At 49.8% G+C, this 25835-nt stretch overlaps 3 protein-coding genes across 5 annotated transcripts in view; 1 reads left to right on the top strand and 2 right to left on the bottom strand.

Moving 5' to 3' along the window:
• Positions 1–7409, bottom strand: part of ZSWIM3 (zinc finger SWIM-type containing 3) — a 14583-nt gene extending 7174 nt beyond the window's left edge. The window contains exon 1 of one of the 3 annotated variants that reach the window (XM_067708274.1): positions 7236–7409. Coding sequence is in view for 2 of the 3 variants with exons in the window: in XM_067708272.1 (XP_067564373.1) it covers positions 6743–6897 (155 nt within the window). In the remaining variant the exon portion in view is untranslated. The other 2 variants (XM_067708272.1, XM_067708273.1) reach the window with 2 other exon arrangements.
• ACOT8 (acyl-CoA thioesterase 8) lies at positions 7287–20532 on the top strand. The gene is made up of 6 exons (XM_067708284.1): positions 7287–7519; positions 8791–8927; positions 14480–14705; positions 17612–17769; positions 18295–18489; positions 20293–20532. Exons 1-6 carry the CDS (start codon positions 7401–7403, stop codon positions 20403–20405), a joined length of 948 nt encoding a protein of 315 aa, XP_067564385.1. The 5' UTR covers positions 7287–7400; the 3' UTR covers positions 20406–20532.
• Positions 20529–25835, bottom strand: SNX21 (sorting nexin family member 21). Its single transcript, XM_067708282.1, has 3 exons — positions 25256–25835; positions 24635–24813; positions 20529–21610 (listed from the first exon to the last, which is right to left on the bottom strand). The coding sequence occupies exons 1-3, from the start codon at positions 25515–25517 to the stop codon at positions 20936–20938; spliced, it is 1116 nt and encodes a 371-aa protein (XP_067564383.1). The 5' UTR covers positions 25518–25835; the 3' UTR covers positions 20529–20935.

The raw sequence follows: 25835 nt of genomic DNA, 5'->3' as shown, positions 1-25835 counted from the left end.
AATCCTTTGCTTTTCACGTCTGTACATATCATTGTCCTGCTGATTTCCCTTTCCATTTGTCAACTGGCATAAGGCTGCAGGTGATGTAAGGATTTCCCTATCATTACTTTCAGGGACTTCACCAAGTCCTACAGCTCTTGGAAGACATGCAATTTCAGTTTGCAATCAGTTTTATTTGCATTTTATAATCCTTATGTTTACCACATCTATTCATTTGCCAAAAACTCACTACCATAGATGTTCATGGAACCGGTAGGATAAGCAGGAAGGAATGACTAAGTAGTGACTAATTTTTAAAGTGGCTAGTTTGTTAGCAAGATTTGTGCTTTCCTACAGAGCCTTGTGATTAGTGATACATGGAAAAATGAAAACTCAGATAACAATGGCTTAGTTCAAAGAGTGTGATGAGGATTAAACAAAACAATGTCTGTAAAGCTCTCAGCAGAGTGTCTAGAACATGTTCCAAAAAAGTATTCAAAAAAGGTAGTTATTAAACTGAACAGCAATGGAGAGAGACATTGGAATACTTCACGGTTTGAAGACTAGCAATCCCCCAAAGACATAACAAAAAGAAAAACACAACAGCCTTATGTAAAAATATGGGAAGGGAAACTGGGCATAAAATCACAGAATCTCCCAGTCGATTGGGACTTTGGGTCATTTAGTAGTACCTCCCACAACACATTTTTCTGACTCTTAAAAGTACCGGGGCTTGAACTTCTCTGGTGGTGCAGCTTAAAAATACCGGGGCTTGAACTTCCCTGGTGGTGCAGCGGTTAAGAATCCACCTGCCAGGGACTTCCCTGGTAGCGCAGTGGTTAAGAATCCGCCTGCCAATGCAGGGGATACGGGTTCAATCGCTGGTCCGGGAAGATCCCACATGCCACGGAGCAACTAAGCCCGTGCGCCACAACTACTGAGGCTGCACTCTACAGCCCGCGAGCCACAACTACTGAAGCCCATGCGCCTAGAGTCCGTGCTCCGCAACAAGAGAAGCCACCGCAATGAGAAGCCCATGCACCGCAAGGAAGAGTAGCCCCCGCTCACCGCAACTGGAGAAAGCCCGCAGGCAGCAACGAAGACCCAACGCAGCCAAAAATGATAAATAAAATAAAATAAAATAAAATAAAATTTATTTTTTAAAAAAGAATCTGCCTGCCAATGCAGGGGACACGGGTTCGAACCCTGCCCCGGGAAGATCTCACATGCTGCAGAGCAACTAAGCCCGTGCGCCACAACTACTGAGCCCGTGAGCCACAACTACTGAAGCCCGCGTGCCTAGAGCCCATGCTCCGCAACAAGAGAAGCCAACGCAATGAGAAGTCCGTACACTGCAACAAAGAATAGCCCCCGCTCGCCACAACTAGAGAAAGCCCACGCGCAGCAACGAAGACCCAACGCAGCCAAATTAATTAATTAATTAAATTTAAAAAAAAATACTGGGGCTTCCCTGGTGATCCAGTGGGTAAGACTGCACACCCCATGCAGGGGGCCCGGGTTCCATCCCTGGTCGGGGAACTAGATCCCGCATGCCGCACATAAGCCCGCATGCTACAACGAAGATCCTGCATGCCGCAACTAAGACGCGGGACAGCCTAAATAAATAAATAAATATTTATTTATTTAAGAAAAAAAAAACCTACTACTTTCCATCATGTACTCCAGTTATGACTTTGGCAAATATTTACTGAGCGCTATGCTTCAGCAACTGCATGTATTTAATCTTCACCACATCCTTCTCATTCTACAGAGGATGAAACTGTGTCATGGAGATTAAAAGTCTTGCCCAAGGTCAGAGTTAAAGCCTGTCTTTTTTTTTTTTTTGGTTCATATATATATATATATATATATATATATATATATTTTTTTTTTTTTTTTTTTTTTTAATTTCTGGCTGTGTTGGGTCTTTGTTGCTGTGCATGGGCTTTCTCTAGCTGCCGTGAGCAGGGGCTACTCTTCATTGAGGTCTAACCACTGGACCGCCAGGAATTCCCTTTTACTACTATTTTAAAGAAATCATTATTTCTGTGATTAGAGTTTAATATTTGTCTCCCTGGCTGGAGGGGAAGCTCCATGAGGGCAGGGACTCAATTTATCTTTTCAACACTGTGTCTCAGACACTAGCATGGAGAAAGTTTTCAGTTAACGATTGGTAAAATCAATGAATTAAAGGGCTCATACAATGTAATAAGTGATGTAGAGTGATCTCCAAAATATGCTGACAAGTGAGAAAAGCAAAGGTGCAGAATGATGTGTATAAATAGTATGCAGCCACCTGTGTTAAAAAAAAAAGGATGGAGCTCCCCTGGTGGCGCAGTGGTTGAGAGACCGCCTGCCGATGCAGGGGACACGGGTTCGTGCCCTGGTCCGGGAAGATCCCACATGCCGCGGAGCGGCTGGGCCCGTGAGCCATGGCTGCTGAGCCTGAGCATCTGGAGCCTGTGCTCTGCAACAGGAGAGGCCACAACAGTGAGAGGCCTGCGTACCGCAAAAAAAAAGGATACATATGTACACACAAGATATGTTTGTTCAGCTCATGCAGCTCAATATTAAAAAAGCAAACAACCCAATCAAAAAATGGGCAGAAGACCTAAATAGACATTTCTCCAAAGAAGACATACAGATGGCCAGGAAGCACATGAAAAGCTGCTCAGCATCACTAATTATTAGAGAAATGCAAATCAAAACTACAATGAGGTATCACCTCACACCAGTTAGAATGGGCATCATCAGAAAATCTACAAACAACAAATGCTGGAGAGGGTGTGGAGAAAAGGGAACCCTCTTGCACTGTTGGTGGGAATATAAATTGATACAGCCACTATGGAGGACAGTATGGAGGTTCCTTAAAACACTAAAAACAGAATTACCATATGACCCAGCAATCCCACTACTGGGCATACTACCCTGAGAAAACCATAATTCAAAAAGACACAGGCACCACAATGTTCACTGCAGCACTATTTACAATAGCCAGGTCATGGAAGCAACCTAAATGCCCATCGAAAGACGAATGGATAAAGAAGATGTGGTACATATATACAATGGAATATTACTCAGCCATAAAAAGGAACGAAATTGGGTCATTTGTAGAGACGTGGAGGGATCTAGAGACTCTCATACAGAGTGAAGTAAGTCAGAAAGAGAAAAACAAATATCGTATATTAACGCATATATGTGGAACCTAGAAAAATGGTACAGATGAACCAGTTTGCAGGGCAGAAATTGAGACACAGATGTAGAGGACAAATGTATGGACACCAAGGGGGAAACGTGGCACGGGGTGGTGGGATGAATTGGGAGATTGGGATTGACATATATACACTAATATGTATAAAATGGATAACAAATAAGAACCTACTGTATAAAATAATAAATAAAATTAAATTTAAAAAAAAGAGATATGTTTGTTCAGGCTCACGGGTATCTCAGGAAGATAATAGCGGTTGTCTCTAGATAACACAGTGGAAGGGACACTGACTTTTAGACCCTTTGATGTAATGTGAAATTTTTAAAAAATTAAATGACTATATTGACCACTCAAAAACAAATTCATTTATTAAATTGTTCAGCCTGCAAAAACAAAACCAATCCGAACCTCTAATCTGTTAGCTGAGTCCCTTCCATTCTCTTTCGCACTGCTCCAGCATAAATCTTCCTTCCAGCCAAGCAGGTCTCCTCACTGCCTTCCAAGTACAGCAATGTTAATATCTGCACTAGCTCACACACCATTTCTCCATCCAGGATGTTAACCTTCCTGTGATAGGCAGAATGGTCCCCCAAAAGACGTCCACTTCCTAATCTCTAAAACCTGTGAATATGTTAGGTTACATGGCAAAGGGGAATTAAGATTGCAGATGGAATCAAGGTTGCTAATTAGCTGATTTTTTAAAGGTAAATTATCCTAGATTATCTGCACAGGATCCTAAAAAAATGGAAGAGAGAGGCAGAAGGGGAGCCAGAGAGGGAGATGGGACGAAGCAGGGTCAGAGTGATGTGATGTGATGTGAGGACTCCACCAACCACTGTTGGCTTTGAAGATGGAGGCAGGGGACCATGAGTCAAGGAGTGTGGGCAGCTTCTAGAAGCTGGAAAAGACTCAGGAACAGATTCTCCTCTAGGGACTACAGAAAGAAATGCAGCTCTGCTGACACCTTGGTTTTAACCCAGTCAGATCTGTGCCTGACTTCTAACCTACAGAACAGTAAGATACTAAATTTGTGTTGTTAAAACCACTATGTTTGTGATATTTTGTTAGAGCAGCAAATACACCGCCTGACACCTCCCCATCTATGGAGCCCAGCTCAAGCCTCCCTTTCTCACTTGCTTCCCTAGCCCACTGTGATTTTTCTCTGAGTCCCTGCAGCACCAGTTCCGCTGAATTACACATTTAACACTTGATGACTCATTCATTCAACAGTTACTTAAGGCCTGCTATAGGACAAGGCCTGTGCTAGACCCTGGAGACCATCCACCTGAAGGGTGTTTACGCGTGATTATGAGGTGTTTGGACTAGATTCTATGCAAGCAGCATGGTGTTAATCAGTGAGAATGCAAAAAATAGTAAACCAGAGTCCTTCCCTGGAAGAGCTCAGCAAACCAGGGAAACCTCTGTAAACTGTGTTCCTTAACGATGTGCAAATAACTGTAACAGGTGCTGTCAGAACATAGAGTAGGAGCATCTAACCTAATCTTCAGGGAGTTAAGAAAGGCTTCCTGGAAATTATGCTAATAACTGAAGGAAAAGTAACAATTAGCTAAGACAGAGTTTTCCACAAGTAGCCCAAAATGACCTCAGATTATACAAGAATATTTAATAGTTATTTAGAAATATATACTATCCTTTTGCCACTATACTGTTACTTCTTATATATTATTGCTTAGATTGGTTCTAAAGCTTCTTTGAATATTAGAAGAATTTCAAGAAAAATGTTAAGTAAATTGTAGTTCAGGATATATAGTACAGAGAGGATAGTTTAAAAACAACTAATGTTTGAGGAAAAGGGAGCTAAGATAAGTGGATGGGCAAGGTTATTCTAACCAGCAGATGTGGTAAGTGCAAGGACCAGGAAGCTGTGGGCTTGGGACAGGAGCTGAATGTGGAGTAAGACCCGGTGTAGATGGAGCACATGGTGCAAGATGAGGAGGTCAGAAGGGTCAGATGGTCTGGCCAGCCAGCTTAGTAACAGTCCTGGACTTAATCATGAGGGCAACGGGAGGCTATTGCACTTTATCCGGACTGTAAGCAGTTTGAAAGCAGGGTATTTTTTGGTATTCTTTGGCTGCTTAGAAGGATGCTACCGGCAGAGATCAAAGTCCAAACACCTCACAATGGTACTTACAGACCTTTTACATAAACTGCAACTGACACAGCCTCCTGCCAAGCATGGCATCCCACATGTTTCTCCAACATGCCACCTTCTTTGACGGATCTGTGCCCTCGCTCCACAGCTCCTTCTGGTCAAACCCCTCTGTGATACTTGATATTAACCATTGAACTTCTACACTAGCCCTCTGCCTTCATTCACAACCCAGCAGAAACCATTACTTCCAGTGCGAAGCCTTTCCCTTTCTTCCCAGCCATCTGTCACTTCTTCTGCACATCTCTTTTAAAGCATTTATCACATACTAGTTGGTTTACCTAAGTCCAACTCTATGCCACCTCAAGCTCTTTGAGGGCAGGTTTAGTTACTTATTCATCTTTATGTTAGCTGTACCCAGCACAACACTGGACTTCAGAGTAGGGGAAAAAAACACAGCCTGCCTGCTTAGAGAGTGAGCTTTGGCCAAATGCCTCAACCCAGAGGTCTCAAACTCAGATACACTTTGACGCACTGAGCTGGCCTATAGAGTGTGTGATTACATTTGAATTGATTTTTTAAAAAAGTGGACACATTCGCATAAAGCCTGGATTGCTGACTCCACTTGTCCCAAATCTGGGAACACTGGATCTTCATTTTCACATGGCAGCCACCAGCTGGAGTTAATTGGCCTGCTCGCCATTTTGCCCAGTTCACACTTCTGTTCTCCCTAGCACAAACACCTGGTGTTGGTTATTTCATCATTCCTTTTTGTATAGTTAAAGTTAAATTTTCTTACACTGGGATGTTTCACCTGAGTCCTTAAGGCAATTGAGTTTTCAACCCTTAGCTTAGCCTCCAAGCTTCTTTTCTCATCTTCCAAATGGAAAAAATAACATTTGCCTATAATTTTCAATACAGTCCTGTGGGGTAAAGCATACAGAATAGAGAACGCTGCCTGGGACATGGGAAGTGTTTGAAAAAAGGTTGTAAATCTCAGGAGCTCAAGAACCATTTACAGAACGAACAAATGAATGAATGAATGAACAAACTACCCAATAAATGACCAGCGTTACTGCTTTGTAAACAGAAGACTGATGAAGAAAATTCTCGCCAAGGCGTTTTTATCTATTTGTGAAGGCCATACTTTGTGTCTGGGATACGGTAGGTGCTCAAAAAATGGGACAAACTGCAGCTATTATGGATTCCATAAAAGCTGTGAATGAAGGCGTGAGTGAGGGAAGGTGAAGCGGGTGGTCAAAAAGCGATGCCTATGGAGCTTTTGCGCTTTTCACCAGGCACACAGCAGGTGCTCAATAAGTGCCTGTGGCATCCTCAAAGAGACAGGGGCCCAGCTGCACTCCCTCCTCCTCCAGGCCGCCCTCCTGGGGACCATCCGGCCTCCTCCCCACCCTCCTGCCCCGCCCCCGCCCCCCCCTTACAGGATGTCCTCGCGGATGGAGGTGCCGTGGTTGAGGTTGTGGAAGCGGACGGAGACGCAGTCCCTGAGAATGAAGGAGCACCTGTTCTCCTTTTTGTAGGCGCTGAAGCACTCCTTGAAGTCCTCGTAGGTCTTGAAGCAGCTGCCTAGCTCCATGGCCGCCCCCTCTGCCCACACCAGGGGCTGCACCAAGATAAACACCAGGGGTCTGAGGTCACCTCTGAGGGTCTACCGGCTGGCGTGGGCCCAGGACGCCTTAAGGGTGGGCCCCTATTGGGTGGCCTGTTAACGGAGCTCAGGAGAAGCCCTCGGCCTGAGAGGGTTACCGTAGGTTCGGGGGCTTCTTTGCTCTCTTGACAGAGGGGAAATGACACTCAGCCCTTATTATCCAGTCCCGGGGCTCCGCCCCCTCACTGTCACATCCAATCACACACGGGTTCCCCGGACTGGCATTCATTTTCTCCAATCGCTAGAGAGCAGGTGGGCCCACTCACCCGAAGACTGACAGGATCACCGACCAATCATAACCTGCATCCCACTTTCTCAGGGCTTGAGGGAGACTTCCGGTTACTTAGCTTCTGCTGGAGGCTGCGCGTTCTGTCCAGGTGTCCGCGTGTTCCCCCGAGCGCAGGGTCCCGGGCCGGCAGCAAGTGGGCTACATGTCGTCCCCGCAGGCCCTAGAGGACGAACAGGGCGGCGGCGATCCACCCAGGGACCTCCGCAGCGTCCTGGTCACCAGCGTGCTCAACCTCGAGCTGCTGGACGAGGATCTCTTCAGGTAGCCGGCCGCATCGGGCCCGCACCCACGCATTGGGTCAGAGGCTCCTGATCTTGCCTGCTGCCACCCCATTGCCCCTGCTTGTACCCCCTGGACGAGGATGGGCTCTGCGCGAGATGCCTGTGCTGCGATTGGGAGGGAACTTGTGCCTGACAAAGCTGCCCCGGCTTCCTCCTCGACGCGGGGGTCTGTGCATTCCCACCCCTGGGAGGTCCTGGCAATCTAGGCAAAAAGTGGTGACCCAAAGTATCCTTCTCAGCAGCCTCCCCTGAGGAATCATGTCCCAGGGAGAGCCAGTCCAGAAAGGGCCGTGATTTGTCCAAGGGCACAAACTTATCTGCAGCTCCTGCATATTCACTATAATTTCCTCTTACATTCCGCATCCCCACCACCACTAGGTGGGGTCTAGTAGCTCTTTATTCATTCTGAGGCCTGAGCCAGTTTCCTTCCTGATGCCGCTTAAATTCTTGACTGTAACTGGGGATTTAATAGTTTGGGCTTCCAAGGCTCCTCCTGGCTTATTGGAAGCTATCTTAGGTATTAACTTAGCCCCACTTAAACCAATTACAAATAACTCCCTGGAGGGCTATTTGCAATGCATTATATGAAAAATGCTGGGCTGGGCAGTGGGAAGCTGGGGACCTAAATTCTTAATCCTCCACTGGGCTCATGCAATGGGCAAGACTTTTCACCTCAAAGGCCTGTTTCCTCATCTGTGCACTGAAGCGGTTAGACTTGAAGTCCGAGGGCCCTTCAAGCTCTAAATCTAGTTCTTTTAAGAACTGGGCTGTCAAGTTGAAGGGTGTAAGTGGCAGACCTTAATGCAGTCCCCCCCACAATTTGTGGGGTTCATCTTGGTCTACTCAAGGGCTTGAGAGGCTTATGCCTTACCCTGGTATGGGCAGTGGAAGAAACACTGGACTTGGGCTCAGAAGACCCGGATACTGCTCAGGATGGCAATGGTTGAGCTGTGTGTGTGTGTGACCTTGCTCAAGTCAGTTTCCCTCTCTGATCCCTGTTCTCATAGTATAAAATATGGGGATTGGTTCATTATCCTTGACTGAAATCCACAGAAGTTTGGGGCATCCTTAAGGCCTTGAAGTTGTAGGTAGAGTGGTGTTAGGATATTTGCCTGGGGAAAGGCTTTCACCAGATTCTCAAAGCATCCCAAACCCCAATCAGGTTAAGAGATCCTGCACTAGAGGCTCATTGAAGATTGTGGGATATGGCCCAGCACCCAAGTCTTTCCTGTTTTTCCCCTCTCCCCACAGAGGAAGGCATTACTGGGTACCCTCAAACCAGCGGCTGTTTGGGGGTCAGATCGTGGGCCAGGCTTTGGTGGCTGCGGCCAAGTCTGTGACTGAAGATGTCCATGTGCATTCCCTGCACTGTTACTTTGTTCGGAAAGGTAAACCAACCCCTCCCTTAACCCACCCCAGCACTGGTGGCCCAGCAGCCACTTCTTTCTGGCCTTGGGGAGCAGACTGAGGAGAAAGAGGGAGAGAGGTAGAGGGGGGAGGGGAGGGAAGGGAGGGGGGAGGGAGAGGGTTAATTGATCGCCCTTAGGGAAGCCTAAAGAGGAAGAAGGCCTGGGGCCAGGAAGAGCCTTAGACCCCATACCTGCTGAGATACTGGTACTTGTTTTCTGGCCCACAGTGGCACAAGACTTTGGTGCTTAACTGTTCCCAGTGGGTCTTTTGTTCTTTATTCTTCATACACCTTCTGGTGCCAGTCCTGTGCTGGATCCTCAGAGGGGTGCTGAAACCTCTGCTGGGAGTTTGAGGCAGTCAGCTTAACTTGGAGAAGAGACCAGCCTGGGAAACAAGAGGCCTTGGGTCTAGTCGGAGCTTTGCCATTGATTCACCAGGCGACCTTGAGTGAGATATAACCACCCTCCCCGACCCCTCCTTCATCCCACCTGAAAAATGCAGAAGGGGTGGGGCCAAGCAAGATCCCTGTAGCTGCTTACAGCTCTGGGATCAAATGAAGGAGAGAGTAATCTTTTAAAACCCATGCTCCCTTTTGAGAAACATAAAAATCTCACTCCTAGGCAGATGCTCCCAATTTTAAGAGTCTCTGTCTTCTGCATGGTCCCATCAGCTGAGAATAATTTATGAAACTTTATATGTGATCTGTATTAAAAAAGACAGTGGGTTTCCGCCTTCATTTTACAAGTATAAAATAGTTAATAGTAAATACACCTTTTCGTACTACGTTCCCATGCCCCTCAGTCCCCATCCTTTTACTTCCTTTACTTCCGTGACAGTCATTGCTATAAAGCATTTGAATACTGACCTTGGGGTGAGCCCCGTTCTCAACTTTGATGCTAGCTGGGTGCAGATGCGCCCTTTGTTCCCTCAATTTGGTTGTAAACTCCAAAAGTGCTGGCCTTTTGATATTGTAATCCTTCTAGCCCAGTGAGACAGTTTTGTTTCGTTTTTGGGGGGGTGGGGGCATTACCTGATCTCTCTGAATCAGTTTCATCATCTGGTTTCTGAAAAGAATTCTTAGTCTTTGCAGGTAAAGTATCTAGTGCAGGGCCTGGCATGATGTGGGTTTTCCATAAATGGTAATTATCATTACTTTTTGATGATGAACTTATGGGAATAATTAAAATTTGCATGTTAACAGTGCGCAGCTATGTACATTATCTTGTTTAATCCTTCTAAGTAAACAGCATTCCTGCCACTATTCTAAGGAACCTTGGACCCAAAGAGGTTATGTAAGAAGCTCCCATAGGGCTTCCCTGGTGGCGCAGTGGTTGAGAGTCCGCCTACCTGATGCTGGGGACGCGGGTTCGTGTCCTGGTCCGGGAGGACTCCACATGCCGCGGAACGGCTGGGCCCGTGAGCCATGGCCGCTGAGCCTGTGCGTCCGGAGCCTGTGCTCCGGGAGTGCCAACACTAATAATCACCAATTATTTGTGTCCCTATCTGCTTCTTGAAAGGCTGCAAGACAGCTTAAAATAATTGGCAGCTATTATAGAACTATTAAAATAAAAGTCACATTTTCCTGGCGGTCCAATGGTTAGGACTCCATGCTTTCACTGCTGAGGGCCTGGGTTCGATCCCTGGTCGGGGAACTAAGGTCCCGCAAGCCGTGTGGTGCGGCCAAAAATAAATCAGGTAATTAATTTTTTTTTTTTTTTGCGGTACGCGGGCCTCTCACTGCTGTGGCCTCTCCCGTTGTGGAGCACAGGCTCCGGACGCGCAGGCTCAGCGGCCATGGCTCACGGGCCCAGCCGCTCCGCGGCATGTGGGATCTTCCCGGACCGGGGCAAGAACCCGTGTTCCCTGCATCGGCAGGCGGACTCTCAACCACTGTGCCACCAGGGAACCCCAGTTAATTAATTTTTAAAATAAAATAAAAGTCAAGGCAGATTAGGAGTATGGGATTAACAGATACAAACTACTATACATAAAATAGATAAGCAACAAGGATTTACTGTGTACCACAGAGAATTATATTCAGTATATTGTAATAACCTATAATGGAATATAGTCTGCAAAAAAATTAAGTATGGGAAAAAATAAAACATTTGGGGCAAAAAAATTATTTTAAGAAGGATATTAAGTTTTTAATTTTTTTATTTTTTGGTCGGGCCGCACAGCTTGTGGGATCTTAGTTCCCAGACCAGGGATTGAACTCGTGCCCTCAGCAGTGAAAGCGTGGAGTCCTAACCACCGGACCGCCAGGGAATTCCCTGGGACAAAATTTTCAAAAGTAATAACAAATAAAAGTCAAGGGCCAGGAGGCTAGTAGTAACGGGATTTGGGGGAAATAATTGTGTCAAAATACTAGGCTAAGGCATGTCATTGCAGTTTAATACAAAAGTTAGTTCTGAGCTTCCTGGCAGCAAGGCAAAAAGGGAAGCTCTCTTATTAGTTTGTGATGTGACGCTCTACCAGGTACATCAAGATTTATAAACAATGATGGTGCTCCAATGATATATAGATATATTTTTTAAATTTTTTATTGGAGTATAGTTGCTTTACAATGTTGCTAATGATATTTTTAATTAAAAGATACTGGGAGGTAGAGGTGTTGGTCCTTGGCCATTTATCATATCAATTCTCTTTCTAAAAGCCCAGTATAGAATGTTAGTCAGTTTGGGTTTTTTGTTTGTTTTTTGATTAAAAAAAAGTATTTCTCAGGGCTTCCCTGGTGGTGCAGTGGTTGAGAATCCGCCTGCCAATGCAGGGGACATGGGTTCGAGCCCTGGTCCGGGAAGATCCCACATGCCGCGGAGCAACTAAGTCCGTGTGCCACAACTACTGAGCCAGAACTCTAGAGCCCGCGAGCCACAACTACTGAAGCCTGTGCGCCTAGAGCCTGTGCTCAACAACAAGAGAAGCCACCGCAATGAGAAGCCTGTGCACCACAATGAAGAGTGGCCCCTGCTCGCCGCAACTAGAGAAAGCCCACGTGCAGCAACGAAGACCCAACTCAGCCAAAAATAAAATTAAGAAAAAAAGTATTTCTCTAGATAGGTAGAAGAATGTAATACAGGTGTTTTCTGACTTGGTATAGGTTTAAAGCATAGAGAATCTTGAGCAGGAGTCAAAAAACATTATTCTGTAAAGGCAGAGTAAATATTTTAGGTTTTGTGGGCAAAAGCAATAGCAGATAGTATGTAAACAAATGGGCTTGGTCATATTCCAAAAAATGTTATTTACTACGGTATCAGTTTCCCTATCTATACAATGGTGATAAGACCCACTTTGCATAGTTCATGTGAGACCAACGTGAGAAAAGATACCTTAGCAACAATAAAAAAATTCATAAACAGAAACCTCCATTAAGTAGAGTTGGGAGACCAGAGCGGGGAGCGCTCATGCCCTGTAACAATAGCAGAGCCTGACAGGAAAAAGACTCCTTTCTGGCAAGGACTCAACCAATGAAAAGCCATGGGCTCTTTGTTTACTAGGGCCCTCCCAATTGCACTATACTATAGCCCTCCCTTTTCCCCTCTATAAAAGCATTCTCCTCTTGCTGGACGGGGACTTGCATGTGGCTCACTGTGGTTCAGACCCTGAATTGCATTTCTCTGCTGATCCTGAAGAAACCCATCTTTGCTGGAGAAGTATCTGGCTGTCTGTTTCAGGTCCACATAACAAATGCACTCACTCCATAACTGTTATCTCCCTTCCTTCAATATACTGCAGAGCCTACCAGCTCTGTTCCAATACAAATTTTAAAAAACAGGTCTGGAACTCATTCACACTGAAAGGTAAATCACTAGTAACTGAAAATACTGAATTTTAGCTGCAGCCCAAGGATTGGATGGCAGCTTTTTTTTTTTTTTTTTTTTAATAGTTCGTTGATAGGGAAGGGAGGCCTCCTTCCCAGCCCCTGAAATCAGACTGCTTATGTAGCTGTCTCGTTTCTGGACTCTTGGGAAGCCCTTCTCAAAGGCCTTTGGCCTTGAGGAGCCCCCATTCTGATTAAAAATGCCCCTTTGGCATTGCTGGCTAACAGACCTGAGCAAACCCGCTGGGCTTCAGGGCTTCATAGGCGTGTTTATTGCTGTTGAATGAGCCCCCAGTGCCTGGCAGGCTCCCCATTTGGATGGGGTGGAGGAAGCAATGCTTCTCTAGACCTGCTTCTTTCATCTCAAAGTTGAAAATCATCCCCAAGACATCTTACCACCTACATGTCAGGTTCTCTAAGGTCGGTCTGACTCAGACTAAAGGACTTCGGGGACACCAGGAAAACTCTCTCTAAAAACCCTCCCTGACCTGTTCATTGAGGGTTAATAGTCCTCACGCTGGGGCCAGTGTCTCCCATCCTGTCTTGTGAGCACAGATAGCGAAGGAGAAGGGTCAGGTTGACTTCCATTTGCATTAGGGATGAAGGGACTGACAGCAGGCTTTTCCTGGGAGAATGAATATAAGACAGTGGCCAAACCATATATAAAAAGAGAACTCTGAGCCACAGCTGGTAGCAGCTAGCACAGGAAGCCAACCTACTATCTACAAGTCAGGCTTGGAGGAAGTCAGACCACCATTTCCAGCAGCCAGTCCAGGAAGCCAAACCATAGTCCCTGTAATGATCAGCCCCTAATGGCCAGGACTTGATGAATAACTGAGAGCTTCCCTAATTTTTGCCCCTGCTTCCAACTTAGGACTAACTGGGGAAAGCCAAACATCACCAATTACATAGGCTGCCCTGCTTCTAGTTAGCCTGCCTATCACCATGCCAGCAGCCTCCAAGCAGTGCATACCTGAAACCTTTTTTTTCACTATAAAGCTTTCCCGCTCCTCCATGTGCCTGTGAGTCTCTGCAAGCGGAAGTGATTATGGCTGACTCCCTTGATGCACTAAACTCTGAATAAATAACCTTTGCTTGTTCTCAAAAAAAAAAAAAAAAAGAAAGAAAGAAAAGAAAAACAAAACAGGCAGCAGGCCAGATTTGCTGACCCCTGATCTAGAAGAATGGTACCGGGTTCATGACAAGATCCCAGTCACAGAAGGAACAAGACAAAAGCTGAGAGTATTTTATTGAACAAACACAGAGCACTTACTACGCGCCAGATATTATTCTGAATACTTTACGACTCTGAACTAATTTAATCCTCATTAAAATCCTGAGAGGTGTGAACACTATGATGATCCCCATTTCACAGATGCGTTAACTGCTCAGAGGTTAAGTGACTTTCCCAAGGTCACACAGCTGGTGAGTGTCAGAGCTGGACTTTGAATGCAGGGAATCTGGCAGTGTCCCTTCTGTCCTGTGCTATTGATGGAGTGGATCTCCACCTGCACGGGGAGCATCCCAGTGACAGGGTCTAGGGTTCTCTCCCCAGTACCTGGGCTTCATCAGGCCTCAGTCCGTAGTTACCAAGCAGAAAAGGAATGGAGAACAAGCAACAGAGGGGCCTGTCCAGCCATGGTGATGGTGAGAGGGCCTACAGGGCTCAGTTGGGCTCACCGGGTGCTGTGTGCCCTTTGCCTGCTGCAGGGGACCCGAAGGTGCCGGTGCTGTACCAGGTGGAACGGACGCGAACAGGGGTGAGCTTCTCCGTGCGCTCCGTGAAGGCTGTGCAACACGGCAGGCCCATCTTCATCTGCCAGGCCTCCTTCCAGAAGGCCCAGCCCAGCCCTGTGCAGCACCAGTTCTCTATGCCTACAGTGCCCCCGCCGGAAGAGCTGCTTGGCCACGAGGCCCTCATTAACCAGTATTTAAGGTGAGAGACCTCAAGGTCCCAGGACAGTGTTCAAACTGCAGTCGCCACCTGTTAGCAGGCCATGGAGTCCTTTAGTTGATCTCGGCCAGCATTTTAAAAAGCTGGACATTTTAGCAGCATTTTAAAAAGCTGCCAGGGAATTCCCTGGCAGTCCAGTGGTTAGGGCTCTGTGCTTCTACTGCAGCGGGCACGGGTTCGATCCCTGGTTGGGGAACTAAGATCCCACGAGCCATGAGGCACGGCCGGAGTGGGGGCGGGGCACGGGGAAGCTGGACTAGAAAAGAAGATACTAGACCGTATTGCCTGTAGTAAGGGTAGGCATCCTTTTGTGAAACATTAGTTTCAGTTGTGTGTGAGAGCATGTGTGCCCATGGGTGGGTGTTGGATCATGGTGTGAAATGCAGGGCTTCCTATTCAGCCAGTTCAGGTACTGTTGCAGCTTTCCTACTGTTTAAATACTGAAATACTTCTATAACTGTTGGTAAGTACCTCCCCAGTCCCTGAGTGGTCCCCCTTCTCTTCCAGGGTCACCCATGACCCAGCAGCCTAGGAGTTAATGCCTGCCAGGGGTGAGGGTCCTGCTGCAGAGCTGTGGCCCTGCTGCCTTTGCCTTAGTGCATGTTAAGTATTTTGAATGTCACCTGGTAAAATAGGTTTCTTACTTGAATCACAGCTAATAAAGTTGGAAAAATGCTGGGGCAGTGGAAAGAGCTCTGGGTCCTGACACAGGACAAGTCACGTGGATTTGTTATGGCAAGTCCATGTGCCCAACTTGCACAGTGAGGCCAAACCAACCGAAACATCGGAGTTTGGAGCAGAGAAAGGTTTATTCCAAGGCCATGCAAGGAGATGGGTGGCTTATGCTCTAAAAAACCCCGAGCTCCCTGAAGGGCTCTAGAGCGCAGGCTCAGTAGTTGTGGCACACGGGCCTAGTTGCTCCGCAGCATGTGGGATCTTCCCAGACCAGGGATCAAACCCATGTCCCCTGCACTGGCAGATGGATTCTTAACCACTGCACCACCAGGGAAGTCCCTCCTGAAGGGTTTTGGCAAAGCATTTTTAAAAGCCAGGTAAAGGAGGAGGGTCGCAGGGTAGGTGATCAGCTCATGCACAATTCTCTGATTGGATGGTGAGGTAAGAGGGCAGTTAACATTGTTAGTCCTTAAGCTCCAGGAGGCCTGGGGCTATGTGCTCATGGTCATCAAGTAGTTAACATCTTTATTTGGCTGGGGGGGTGTGGTTAGCATCTGTAAAACAACTCAGGAGATGTGCAGCATATGCTGTTATCTAGGTACTTCAGAGAGTAAAGCAGAGGATATGGGGGAAGGGCCTGTCCCAGGAAGGCCCCATAGGGTCCTGCTCTGTTACAGTTCCCCTCCTCAATCTTGAGGAGAACAGGTTTTGAACAATAAAAGGAATAAAGGTTCAGATAAGGAGGTTAATCATAAACTTGACAGAGGTATCCACAGGGTCCTGCTCGGTTATAGATTGGGGCCAGTGCTCCACTTCCCACCTGCTGTGTTGCTTTGCTCGACTCCCCAGCCTCTGAGAGCCCTGCTTCATCTAAAAAATGGGAATGGCTGCATTTGCCCTGCAGACTTCACAGCTGTATCATAAGGAGAGCCCCGCCGCCTTGTGCAGCAGTCAGGGCTGTCAGCCCGGTGTGATGGAACAGACGTGCATCTGCACCTGGGAAAAGCCTGGGTTCAAATCTAGACTCTGCCCCTGCCAGCTGTGTGAGTTTGGCAAGTTGCTTTTCCACTGTGTGCCTGTGTCCTCAGTTGTAAAATGGTGCCAATCAGAATTTCTACCTTATAAGGCTGCTGTGAGGATTACACAAGATAACAAGGCCCTCAGCGAGTGCTCAGTAAATTGTAGTTACATCACTCTTGACAGAGAGGAATAAGCACGGAGCCTGGTATGCGGTCAGAGCTCCAAAATGTTTGAGAAATGAAAGGAGGACATTGTTCTTAAAGGTCCCTGAATCTAGAGCTGTGTGTCCCATAAGGAAGCCGCTAACCACAGGTGGCTGTATTAAGTTAATTAACATTAAATAGAAATAATTCAGCTCTGGTCCTCGGTCACACTGGCCACATTTCAAGCCCTCAACAGCTACATGTGGCTCGTGGCTAGCTACCACAGCGGACAGTGCAGCCACAGACCATACTATCATCACAGAAGGTTCTGTCAGACAGGGCTCGAAAGGATAGGGATGGAAACGGAAATACCGGGGAAGAGCCTAGGGGCACAAGGGGTGTCCTTACTGTGGCAAAGGGGCTTCCCTGGAAATGGGCTCCTCTCCCTGGAACACAGCGTCCCCAGTTGCTCAGGGTTAGGTAAGTCAGTCCAAGTAGGGCAGCCTGTTTCCTGAGTGTTAGAATAGAGAAGTGGTTAAGAGTGTGAACCGAGGAGCCAGACTGGGTCCGAATCCCGCGCCCCTCCACCTCCTGAGCAGGCTACCTGCACCCTCTGTGCTTGCTTCACTTATCAGATGACAGTGAGAACAGCATGGATCTCACAGAGGTGTTGACGGGTGAGTTCATGTGTGTGAAGTGCCTGGAACAGGGCCTGTCACAGGGTACACCGCATGACTAGATGATGTGTTGGCTTCATATGTCTTATCTTGTCTCCTCCACAGTACTTATTATGAGGTAGGTGACTGTCATTATCCACATTTTGCAGATGGGAAAAAGGCTGAGCGATGACTAACTTGCACCAGGCCAGAGGACTTATAAGTGGCAAAGAAAGGATGCAAATCTATCCTATCTTGCCTGCCAGAGGGGAGGGGAGCTTTGGGGATAAGTCAGGAGTCCCTGTGGAGGAATGAGAGGGGTCAGAAGAGGCGGCTCAGAGGACAGGCTCCCCATCTTCCTGGGTCTCCCCATCCCTCTCCCCTTTACTTTCAGGGACCCTAACCTCCAAGAGAAGTACCGAGTGGGGCTGAACCGAATTGCTGCCCGGGAGGTGCCCATTGAGATCAAGCTGGTAAACCTACCCACTCTGAGCCAGCTGCAGAGCATGGAGCCCAAACAGATGTTCTGGGTGCGAGCCCGGGGCTACATTGGTAAGAGGACCCCATGGCCTGAAAGGAAACGCTCTCCGGGGGCCTAGACCTGTACCTCATTTGCCCTTTGTGGCCTTGGGCATGTTACTTCCCCACTCTGGGCCTGTTTACTTATCTGCATGATGGGGAGGTTGGCTCAGCCCTTTGTATGGGGAGAACGGGCAGGTGACTGTAATCCTAATGTTGGTCCTTTCTGGGGAAGGCAAGGCACCTTGCCAAGATTCTTCCCCAGGTCCCCTGCTAAGCATCAGATGTCTTTGTGCAAACTGGAAGAAGACACCTCGGGGGTCCACGATGGGAGACTTGGGGACTGAAGATTGGATTTCAGTCCTCACCTGCACCTGCCCCCCTCCCATCCCTGTCTCCCTTATCGCCCATCACACACACACACCTTGGGCCAGGTGCCCTTGGGCAGTGAACAGTCTGCACACCTATGCACGGCAGCCCCTTTCTCCCTACCTCCCTGCAGGTCCTGAGCTGTAAAGCCCAGGAGCCCAGGGCTAATGGGGCCGGAATCTGTTGCAGGGGAGGGCGACATGAAGATGCACTGCTGCGTGGCAGCCTACATCTCGGACTATGCCTTCCTGGGCACAGCACTGCTGCCCCACCAGTTGCAGCACAAGGTGCACTTCATGGTCTCCTTGGATCACTCCATGTGGTTCCACGCCCCTTTCCGAGCTGACCATTGGATGCTCTATGAGTGTGAGAGCCCCTGGGCCGGTGAGTGTGGGACCATGGGGGATGAGGGTGCTGACCCTGGAAGGGCAGGGAGCCTGCTTTCTTGGGTGATGCTGTCCCCCCCCCCCCACTTTCTATGGAGCACCACACAGATCACTCACTTCCTCTTCTGCTTCCCTAGGCTGTGGTATCCTTGTCTTCAAAATGACAGGGTGAGGCCTGAGGATGGGACACCTGCTCAGCTCTTAATTTCTGTAACATGCTGGGAATATGATTCAGTTTATCTCAGAGACTCAGTTCTAGTCCCAGAACCACTTCAGATTACCTGTGTGATCTTGGACAAGTCCCATCTCCTCTCTGAGCCTGTTTCCCCATCTCAACAAATAGGGTTGCATTAAAACAGAGGTATCCAAAGCTGGTGGCCCATCAGACCACCACTTGGGGGAGCTTTTTCAGAACATTCTCAGATTCCATCCCTAAGATTCTGACTCTGCAGATCTTGGATGAGATCCAGGAAACTATTTTTAAGAAGCTCCCAGGACTTCCCTGGCGGTCCAGTGGTTAAGAGTCCGTGCTTTCACTGCAAGGGGCACAGGTTTGATCCCTGGTCGGGGAACTAAGATCCCACATGCTGCACGGCGCAGCCAAAAAATTAAAAAAAGAAAAAAGCTCCCTAAGTGATTCTGACAATTAACCTGGTTGAGGGTCAGGGCACTCAGCATTCTCTAAGGGCCCCACTGCTTGGATACTCCTTATAGTGTTGAGAGAAACCCAGACTCGTTCATCAGTGCCTAGTCTCAGAGCCCTGGGTTCCTTTCCAAGGAAGTGCATTTCAAACAAAGAAAAGCCTTGCTTTGTGAACCAGGGACAAAACTGGAGGGACTTCTTATACTCAGGGAAGGGGGGCTCTCAAGCACCGACAGGATCACAGTAAAGGAGCCGCCACTTGAAGTTAGGACTCTTGGGTTCATGTTTGGCCTGAGCCTTAAGGCCAAGTTCCTGAGCCTCTCTGGATTTGACTGGCATCATCTGGAACATGGGACAAGGCCTAAGTGAGCTGTTCTGCATATAAGAGAAACCAGCAGTTCCCTTCCTAAATAATCAGACTAAGGCCCTGGGCTAGCAAGGGAGAATCTCCACGTGGGGAGGGGGTGGCCAGGCCTCACGGCTCCACGTCCTGTCCTCCGAGCCCCTTTGTCCCTGTGGGGATGGAGGTGGGGTTTTTTTTTGTTGGTTTGCTTGTTTGAATGAATTACCAGCCTGGAGGGCCTGGTTTGATTTATTATAAAGGGAACTGATGGGGACTTTTCTGGTGGCGCAGTGGTGGGAGTCCGCCTGCCGATGCAGGGGACACGGGTTCGCGCCCCGGTCCGGGAAGATCCCACATGCCGCAGAGCGGCTGGGCCCGTGAGCCATGGCCGCTGAGCCTGCGCGTCCAGAGCCTGTGCTCCGCAACGGGAGAGGCCACAGTAGTGAGAGGCCCGTGTACCGCAAAAAAAAAAAAAAGGGGGAACTGATGGGTTTCCTCACACAGGTGGCCAGAAGTGGGGCAGATCTGGTTAGCTGAGCTACTGAACCAGACTGTTCTCAGAATGTATCCCCTTGGGATTTTTTTGAGGAAGCCAGCAGATATGTGAAAGTGCTTTTAAACCATCAAGTGGGATTCCCATGGGAGGAGTTACCCCTGATGACCAATCATAATAGGCTCTTAAAAGGGTGCCTGGAGATTGGGAGTGACAACACTGAGCGTACCCTGGCATGGGGTGGCCCAACCTGAGTTGTACGTTTTTCAAGGAGGGCATTTGGCTGGGTGGAAGGAAACAGTTCTCTCCCTTATCTTCGCAGGTGGCTCCCGGGGCCTAGTTCATGGGCGGCTGTGGCGTCGGGACGGGGTCCTGGCTATGTCCTGTGCCCAGGAGGGCGTGATCCGAGTGAAGCCCCGGGACTCAAAGCTGTAGCCAGAGGTACCAGCTTGGTCTGGGGCTTCAAGGATCTCCCTTCTCCCCCGACTCCTGAGGCAGGAGTTACCATCCAGGGCTGGGCCTGTGGTCCTGAACATGGAATAAAGAGACTTCTACCAGTGGAGCTGCTGGCTTTTAATCCCCCTTGGCCGGAACTGCAGGCCTCCCTCCAGCCATCAACCCCAGGACTCCTGGGCCAGAGTTCCTGGCCCTTAGCCAGGCTGGCTCGGAGGCCCAAGGAAAAGGGACTGTTGACCCTGACCTGGGGCACAGCCCCCAGAATTCATAAGCTTGAGAGGCCGCACCAGACTTTCTCCCTGCACCGTCCTAGCCAAAGCCTGTCCTGAGCCCGGCTCAACAGAAGCGGCACATTTCTTCAGTCTGCTACAAATCCTTCGTGGGACTTCTAGGGGTTCCCAGCACCCCTGGTCACCTCCCAACTGCTGTCCGTGTCCTCATCCGCCCCTACCCCACTTCCCATCCTGGGGCAGTGCCTCTCCCCACAGTGGCCTTAAGTCTAGGTGTGGTTAGTCCAGCACCTCCTTGATGAGTAGTTCTTTGAGACTGGGGGGTGGCGTGGGCGTCAGGCCTGCCTCTTGCAGGGCCTGGAGCCGGGCCTCTGATTGGTGTTTGTCCAGGCCCAGGTGCCAGGAGAGCCGCACGTGGGCCTCCAGAAAGGGTGCCAGAAAAGGGTGAGGGCTCTTGTCCCCCAGCAGCTGTAGGGCCTTCTCACAGCATGCCCGGGCCTCCCCAGGGTCCTCCAGCTCCTGGTGGCACACAGCCAGCCCCGCCAGGGTCAGCAGAGGGCGGTCTGGGCCTGAGGGGACACCCAGCTGGGCCTGCAGCTGCCAGGCGTTGGCCCAGAGCGCCAGGGCCTCGCGGTAGAGGCCAGTGCAGGTGAGGCTCTGCGCCCGCCGCAGCTCCGGCAGCACAAAGAAGTCTTGCAGGTCCGGGGCCTGGCGCAGCTCAGGGACTGCCTGGAGGTGGCCCAAAAACTGCTCGAAGGCCCGGCTGCGGCGGGCGATGGTCTCTGCGGTAAAGTTCCGGCGCAGGCGCTTGCGGGGGAAGGAGATGGCAGCCATGGGGCCCCGGAACTGCCGCTGCAGGTTTCGGTGCAACCGCTCAAAGTCCGAGTATCGGCGGGAGATCTGGGCTGGCTGGCGACCCGGTGGCCCCGGGCCCATCACGGCGAGGGTGTAGAGCTGCGGGGGAGGGTGGGGGTCAGGGCAGGTGCAAGGTGTCCCCAGGACCCTTCCCTCTCACTTCCAGCTCTCTTCCCCCACCTCTTCCCTTCACCCCCGAGGCTGCTGGGGAGCCCAGTCTCATCTTACCTGAGGCTCATCTGAAATGACCCAGGCCCAAGGCAGCATGGGGAGAAAAAGACAGAGATGAGCTTCAGTGCCTGGTCCAGCCGCCCCCTCTGCCCCTCCTAGGGAGTACTCCCTTCACATAGGGCAGGGAGCTCTTCCAACAGCCCCTCTGGAAAACCAGCCGAGGGCCGAAACCCAGGCCCATCTCTTGGGCCTCTAGAGCCAACCTTTAGGGTCAGCTTGGAGTTTCATTCCACTCTCGATACACAGCCCCACATCCCTGGCCAGGTTATTCCAATCCAGACCCAGAACACAGGTCTTCAGACAGCCCCAGTAGCGACCAGTGTGAAAAGTGCACTGGGACCCAAGTTCTAACCTCAGGTCAGGTGCTCCCTCACCATGTGATGTCAGGCAGGGCAGTCCCCTTCTTGGGTCCGCTTCCGACTCTAGTGACTGGAGCGCTGGCCCAGCTCACTGTTTACTTAGGTGTGGGACGTGTGCAAACGTTGGCACCTGGTGGTTTAGGGGGTGTGTACTGGAGTAAATAACACTGAATCAGAGGCAGGAGGCGATGCCCCCACTAAGGCTCTGTGAGCCTTTCTGACTGCACATTGAGAAGTTCTCAGTCTGGTTTAAAAAAGCCCTTTTCATCTCCATTTTTAGAAGAGAGCCAGAAAGAGACTCTCAGGTCGGGGCCTTCTTCAGGCAGCAGCATCCAGGCAGGGCTTAATGACACTCTCACTGCTCTTATTTTGACGGTTATCTTCTCTTTATGGCAAGTGAGCCTTTCCATATACAGTTGTGCTATAAAGTTGTCTTTTAAACTTATTTTTAAAAAATAGGTTTATTTGAAGAGAAACGTGAAGCACAGAATGGTACAAGTAGCATTTAGATAGGACAAGAATTGTGAGGGTGCTGGAGGTTTGGGAGACACTGAACAAGATGACCACTAAGCTTCCCCCCAGGTCCGAGAACCCAAATATAGATTAATCTGTAATCATGCTGAGCTAACAGGTCTAAAGGGGGGATTAGCAAGCGTTCGATGTTGAAAGCATACTAACACCAAACTGAGATCCTTCTCTCGAATTTGTTCTGTGACACTGCCAATATCCTAGCCACCCCTGGTCAGTTCGGTTTGCCTGCTCTATCCTTCCCTTGAAGATTCACAGTGTACAATAATATTCAGGATTGAAAAGTTTAACAATAAAGAAACTTATTTTACTCTCGTTCAATTCTGCATTCCCCAAACATTGCATATTGACTGTAAAAACTTTTTTTTTTTTTTTAAAGAACAGTTATTGATATTCCAGGGAGGGAACCAATTTTCTGCTGAACACATTTCAGGAAGCACTGGTCTATAGTGACCCCTTATGCTCATCTAGCTTTTATTTTCATTTGTAATTTCTGGACAAAAACCCATTTTACATCCATTATCTTATCCTTATACTGTCCCGCTGAGATAGGTAATGAGAGTCACTCCGTTAACAGCGCCTACCCTGCACCACGTGCTGTGCCTAGCTCTTCACATCTACTATTTTATCATCACAACAGCACTGCCCGGAAGCCATCCTTACCTCCGTTTGACAGCTCAGGAAGCAGGCCCCAAGAGGGGGCAAAGGGCTCAACGACCTCCCTTAAGCCGGTAAATGGCCCAGCTGGGACTCAAACCCAGGCCGACCTAATTCCAAAGCCTGTGCTCTTAACCCCCAGGAGATGTTAAAGCAGGATTTAGGGTCCCCATCAAACAAAGAGAAGATTCATTTCCCCAGACCTGGGCCAGGCCAAACTTGGCTCTATCTTGTCATTCTCTTCCCAGAGTTGCCCGCATACTTCCTTGTCTCCCAGCTGCTACTGATCCTTGGCGCCCCCTTCCTGTGCATGACCCCCAGCCAGGACTTTCGCCACTTAAGATCTGATCATCGGAGTCAATCCCTGCTCAAATGGGAGCAGTCGCCCCATGGGCGTGGCCCTTTTTTCACTAAGAGCTGCAGAGAGGGGTGGAGAAGCCCAGACGTGGGACAGGGCTCCAGGCCCCCTTCCTGCTGAGTCAGAAATGGAGGAGGGTGGTGAATAGGAGGGAAGTGAGAGGCAGGGAGTTGCTGCTGCCATGACCAGCCAGGTCAGGCTGGGTTTCAGGACCGGGACCACCGAATTCGCCATGTGTTTCTCCTTTCCACAGCCAGGAAATCAGGGCCTCCCCACCGCACTGATCTTCACCCCAACCCTACCCATCCCATAAATCCAGTCCTTAGGACAAACATTCTGTACAGGTGTGGGTGCTGGAGAACTGACTTTCCTGTTTGTAAAGAGGGTACAACAGGCTCTAGAGGCCAGACATTTTCAACCCAAAGGTAAGTAATAATAATAGAACTACCATTTTATCGAGCACTTCACGATGCCAGGTGCAACGCTAAGGGCTTTCTATGCACTGTCTCATTTGATTTCTGCGACAATCCTGGGCACTATCCCCTTGTTCAGATGAGGAAACAGGGTCGTCAAAGTTTCACAATTCACCCAAAGTCAAACGACTGGTAGTAACTGGGATCCAAAACCCATTTTTCTAACCACTAACCAATGCAACTTGGATCTCAAGTCTGACTCAGATAATATTCTTCCTTGTGTATCTTGCATCTTGCGACGATTTGCAAAAACCAGGGAGCAGGGGACACGCACACTAGTTCTTAGTCTCAGAACCAGGACTGGATAGGTCCATAGTCCCTCAAAAAAGTTTTAAGTCATTTGCCTGAGGATTTGCTCAAGTTACATCCCCTTTCTGGCTTCAGTTTCCCCATCTGTAAAATGGGGCAGCCACTTATAACTACACAGCCACATCCCCCAGGAAGCTGGCGTTTTCCCTACTTTCTCTTAGCCAGACTTCTAGACTCACAGCCCAGGGATTCCTGGACCCTCACTCACCACGTACTTGGAGGGCGGGTCCTTGACCACGTTGGCGCTGGTCACCTCAAAGAGCAGCCGCTGGGGTACCAGGGTGTTCCGGGACTTCTTCCAGAAATCTTGCAACTGCCGTGTCAGAAGCTGACTACCCCGCTGCCCATCAGGTGGGGGACTCCGTTCTGCATGAGCACAGGATGTGCCTGGGGCCAGGTTCCACATAAATTACATGCCCTGACCTCATTCATCCTCCCAACAAATGACAAAGGATTTATCCCCATTTGACATAAATGGAAACGGAGGGCCAGAGAGGGGGCCTGGTGTCAAACACCTGCCCGGCAGACAGTAGATGTTAAATAAATATCTCCACCCCCAAAACATTGCTAGCACATTACTACCATTTGTATCCCAGACCCTGTACATATCATGCCCTAAACAACCCTGGATGGGAGTGATTTCCCCTATTTGACACAAGGGAACTTAGCTGAGAGAGGTGTTGTGACTCTCTCAAGGTCACACAGCCAAGAGGTGGCTGGGGCACTTAAAGAGAAGTGTCTGCGTTTCGGCTGGATCAGCTCGGGAACGCGGCTGGAGTGGAGGCCTAATCGAGCCCCAGGGTTCCCGCCTCCATCCTCCCGCACTCGCCTGCGTCTTCTCCCGCCGCCCGGTCACCATCGGGCAGCGGGTCGGGGTCAGCCTCCTCGTCGTCCTCGTCGTCCTGGTCCTCGTCGTCCTCGGCACTGGTGAAGCTCAGGGTGCCGCTGAGGCGGGACGACAGGCCCTCGGCGTCGTCGTCCTCCAGTTCCGAGCTCTCCGGGAACTGCTCGGCCTCGGGGCCGGCCGCTGCCTCCCCGGGGCCGTCGCCGGTCAGGGCGTGCCGCAGCCGGTGCAGAAGCCGCGAGGCCATGGCACCCCGGGGGGAGCTCGCGACGCTGGGTCCCGGGCTGGGGAGGGAGGCGGACCCCAGCCCCGCGCGGGGAGGGGGCGGGGCGGGGCCGGGATTGGGGGAGGGAGGGGCGCCGCGGAGGCCCCGCCCTTGCCTGTGGAGGGTCCCGCGACTCTGCCGGCGCCTCTTTCACCCCCTCGCGCGGGTCTGCCTCCTGCGCCCCGAAGTGCACTCTGGGGCGCCCCGCTCCCCGGGGTTCTCGTGCGGCCCGCGGTGCCTGGACGAGGGCAACCGGGCTCCGCCGGGTTCCGCCGGGCCCAGGCCGCTCCGGCCTCTTCC

This window comes from Pseudorca crassidens, chromosome 15 (genome assembly GCF_039906515.1).
Source record: "Pseudorca crassidens isolate mPseCra1 chromosome 15, mPseCra1.hap1, whole genome shotgun sequence".
Lineage (NCBI taxonomy): Eukaryota > Metazoa > Chordata > Mammalia > Artiodactyla > Delphinidae > Pseudorca > Pseudorca crassidens.
The sequence above is the reverse complement of the archived record's forward strand: the minus strand, read 5'-3'. Positions and strand labels throughout refer to the sequence as shown.

What these genes read in the sequence shown, in the direction of transcription:
- ACOT8 (XM_067708284.1), top strand. Translation starts at nt 7,401, where the DNA reads ATGTCGTCCCCGCAGGCCCTAGAGGACGAACAGGGCGGCGGCGATCCA. An exon ending in CTCATTAACCAGTATTTAAG is followed by an intron (nt 14,706 to 17,611) that starts GTGAGAGACCTC and finishes CTTTACTTTCAG; the next exon opens with GGACCCTAACCTCCAAGAGA. An exon ending in GCGAGCCCGGGGCTACATTG is followed by an intron (nt 17,770 to 18,294) that starts GTAAGAGGACCC and finishes AATCTGTTGCAG; the next exon opens with GGGAGGGCGACATGAAGATG.
- SNX21 (XM_067708282.1), bottom strand. Translation starts at nt 25,517, where the DNA reads ATGGCCTCGCGGCTTCTGCACCGGCTGCGGCACGCCCTGACCGGCGAC. An exon ending in GGCGGCGGGAGAAGACGCAG is followed by an intron (nt 24,814 to 25,255) that starts GCGAGTGCGGGA and finishes ACCTGGCCCCAG; the next exon opens with GCACATCCTGTGCTCATGCA. An exon ending in ACCCGCCCTCCAAGTACGTG is followed by an intron (nt 21,611 to 24,634) that starts GTGAGTGAGGGT and finishes CCTCCCCCGCAG; the next exon opens with CTCTACACCCTCGCCGTGAT.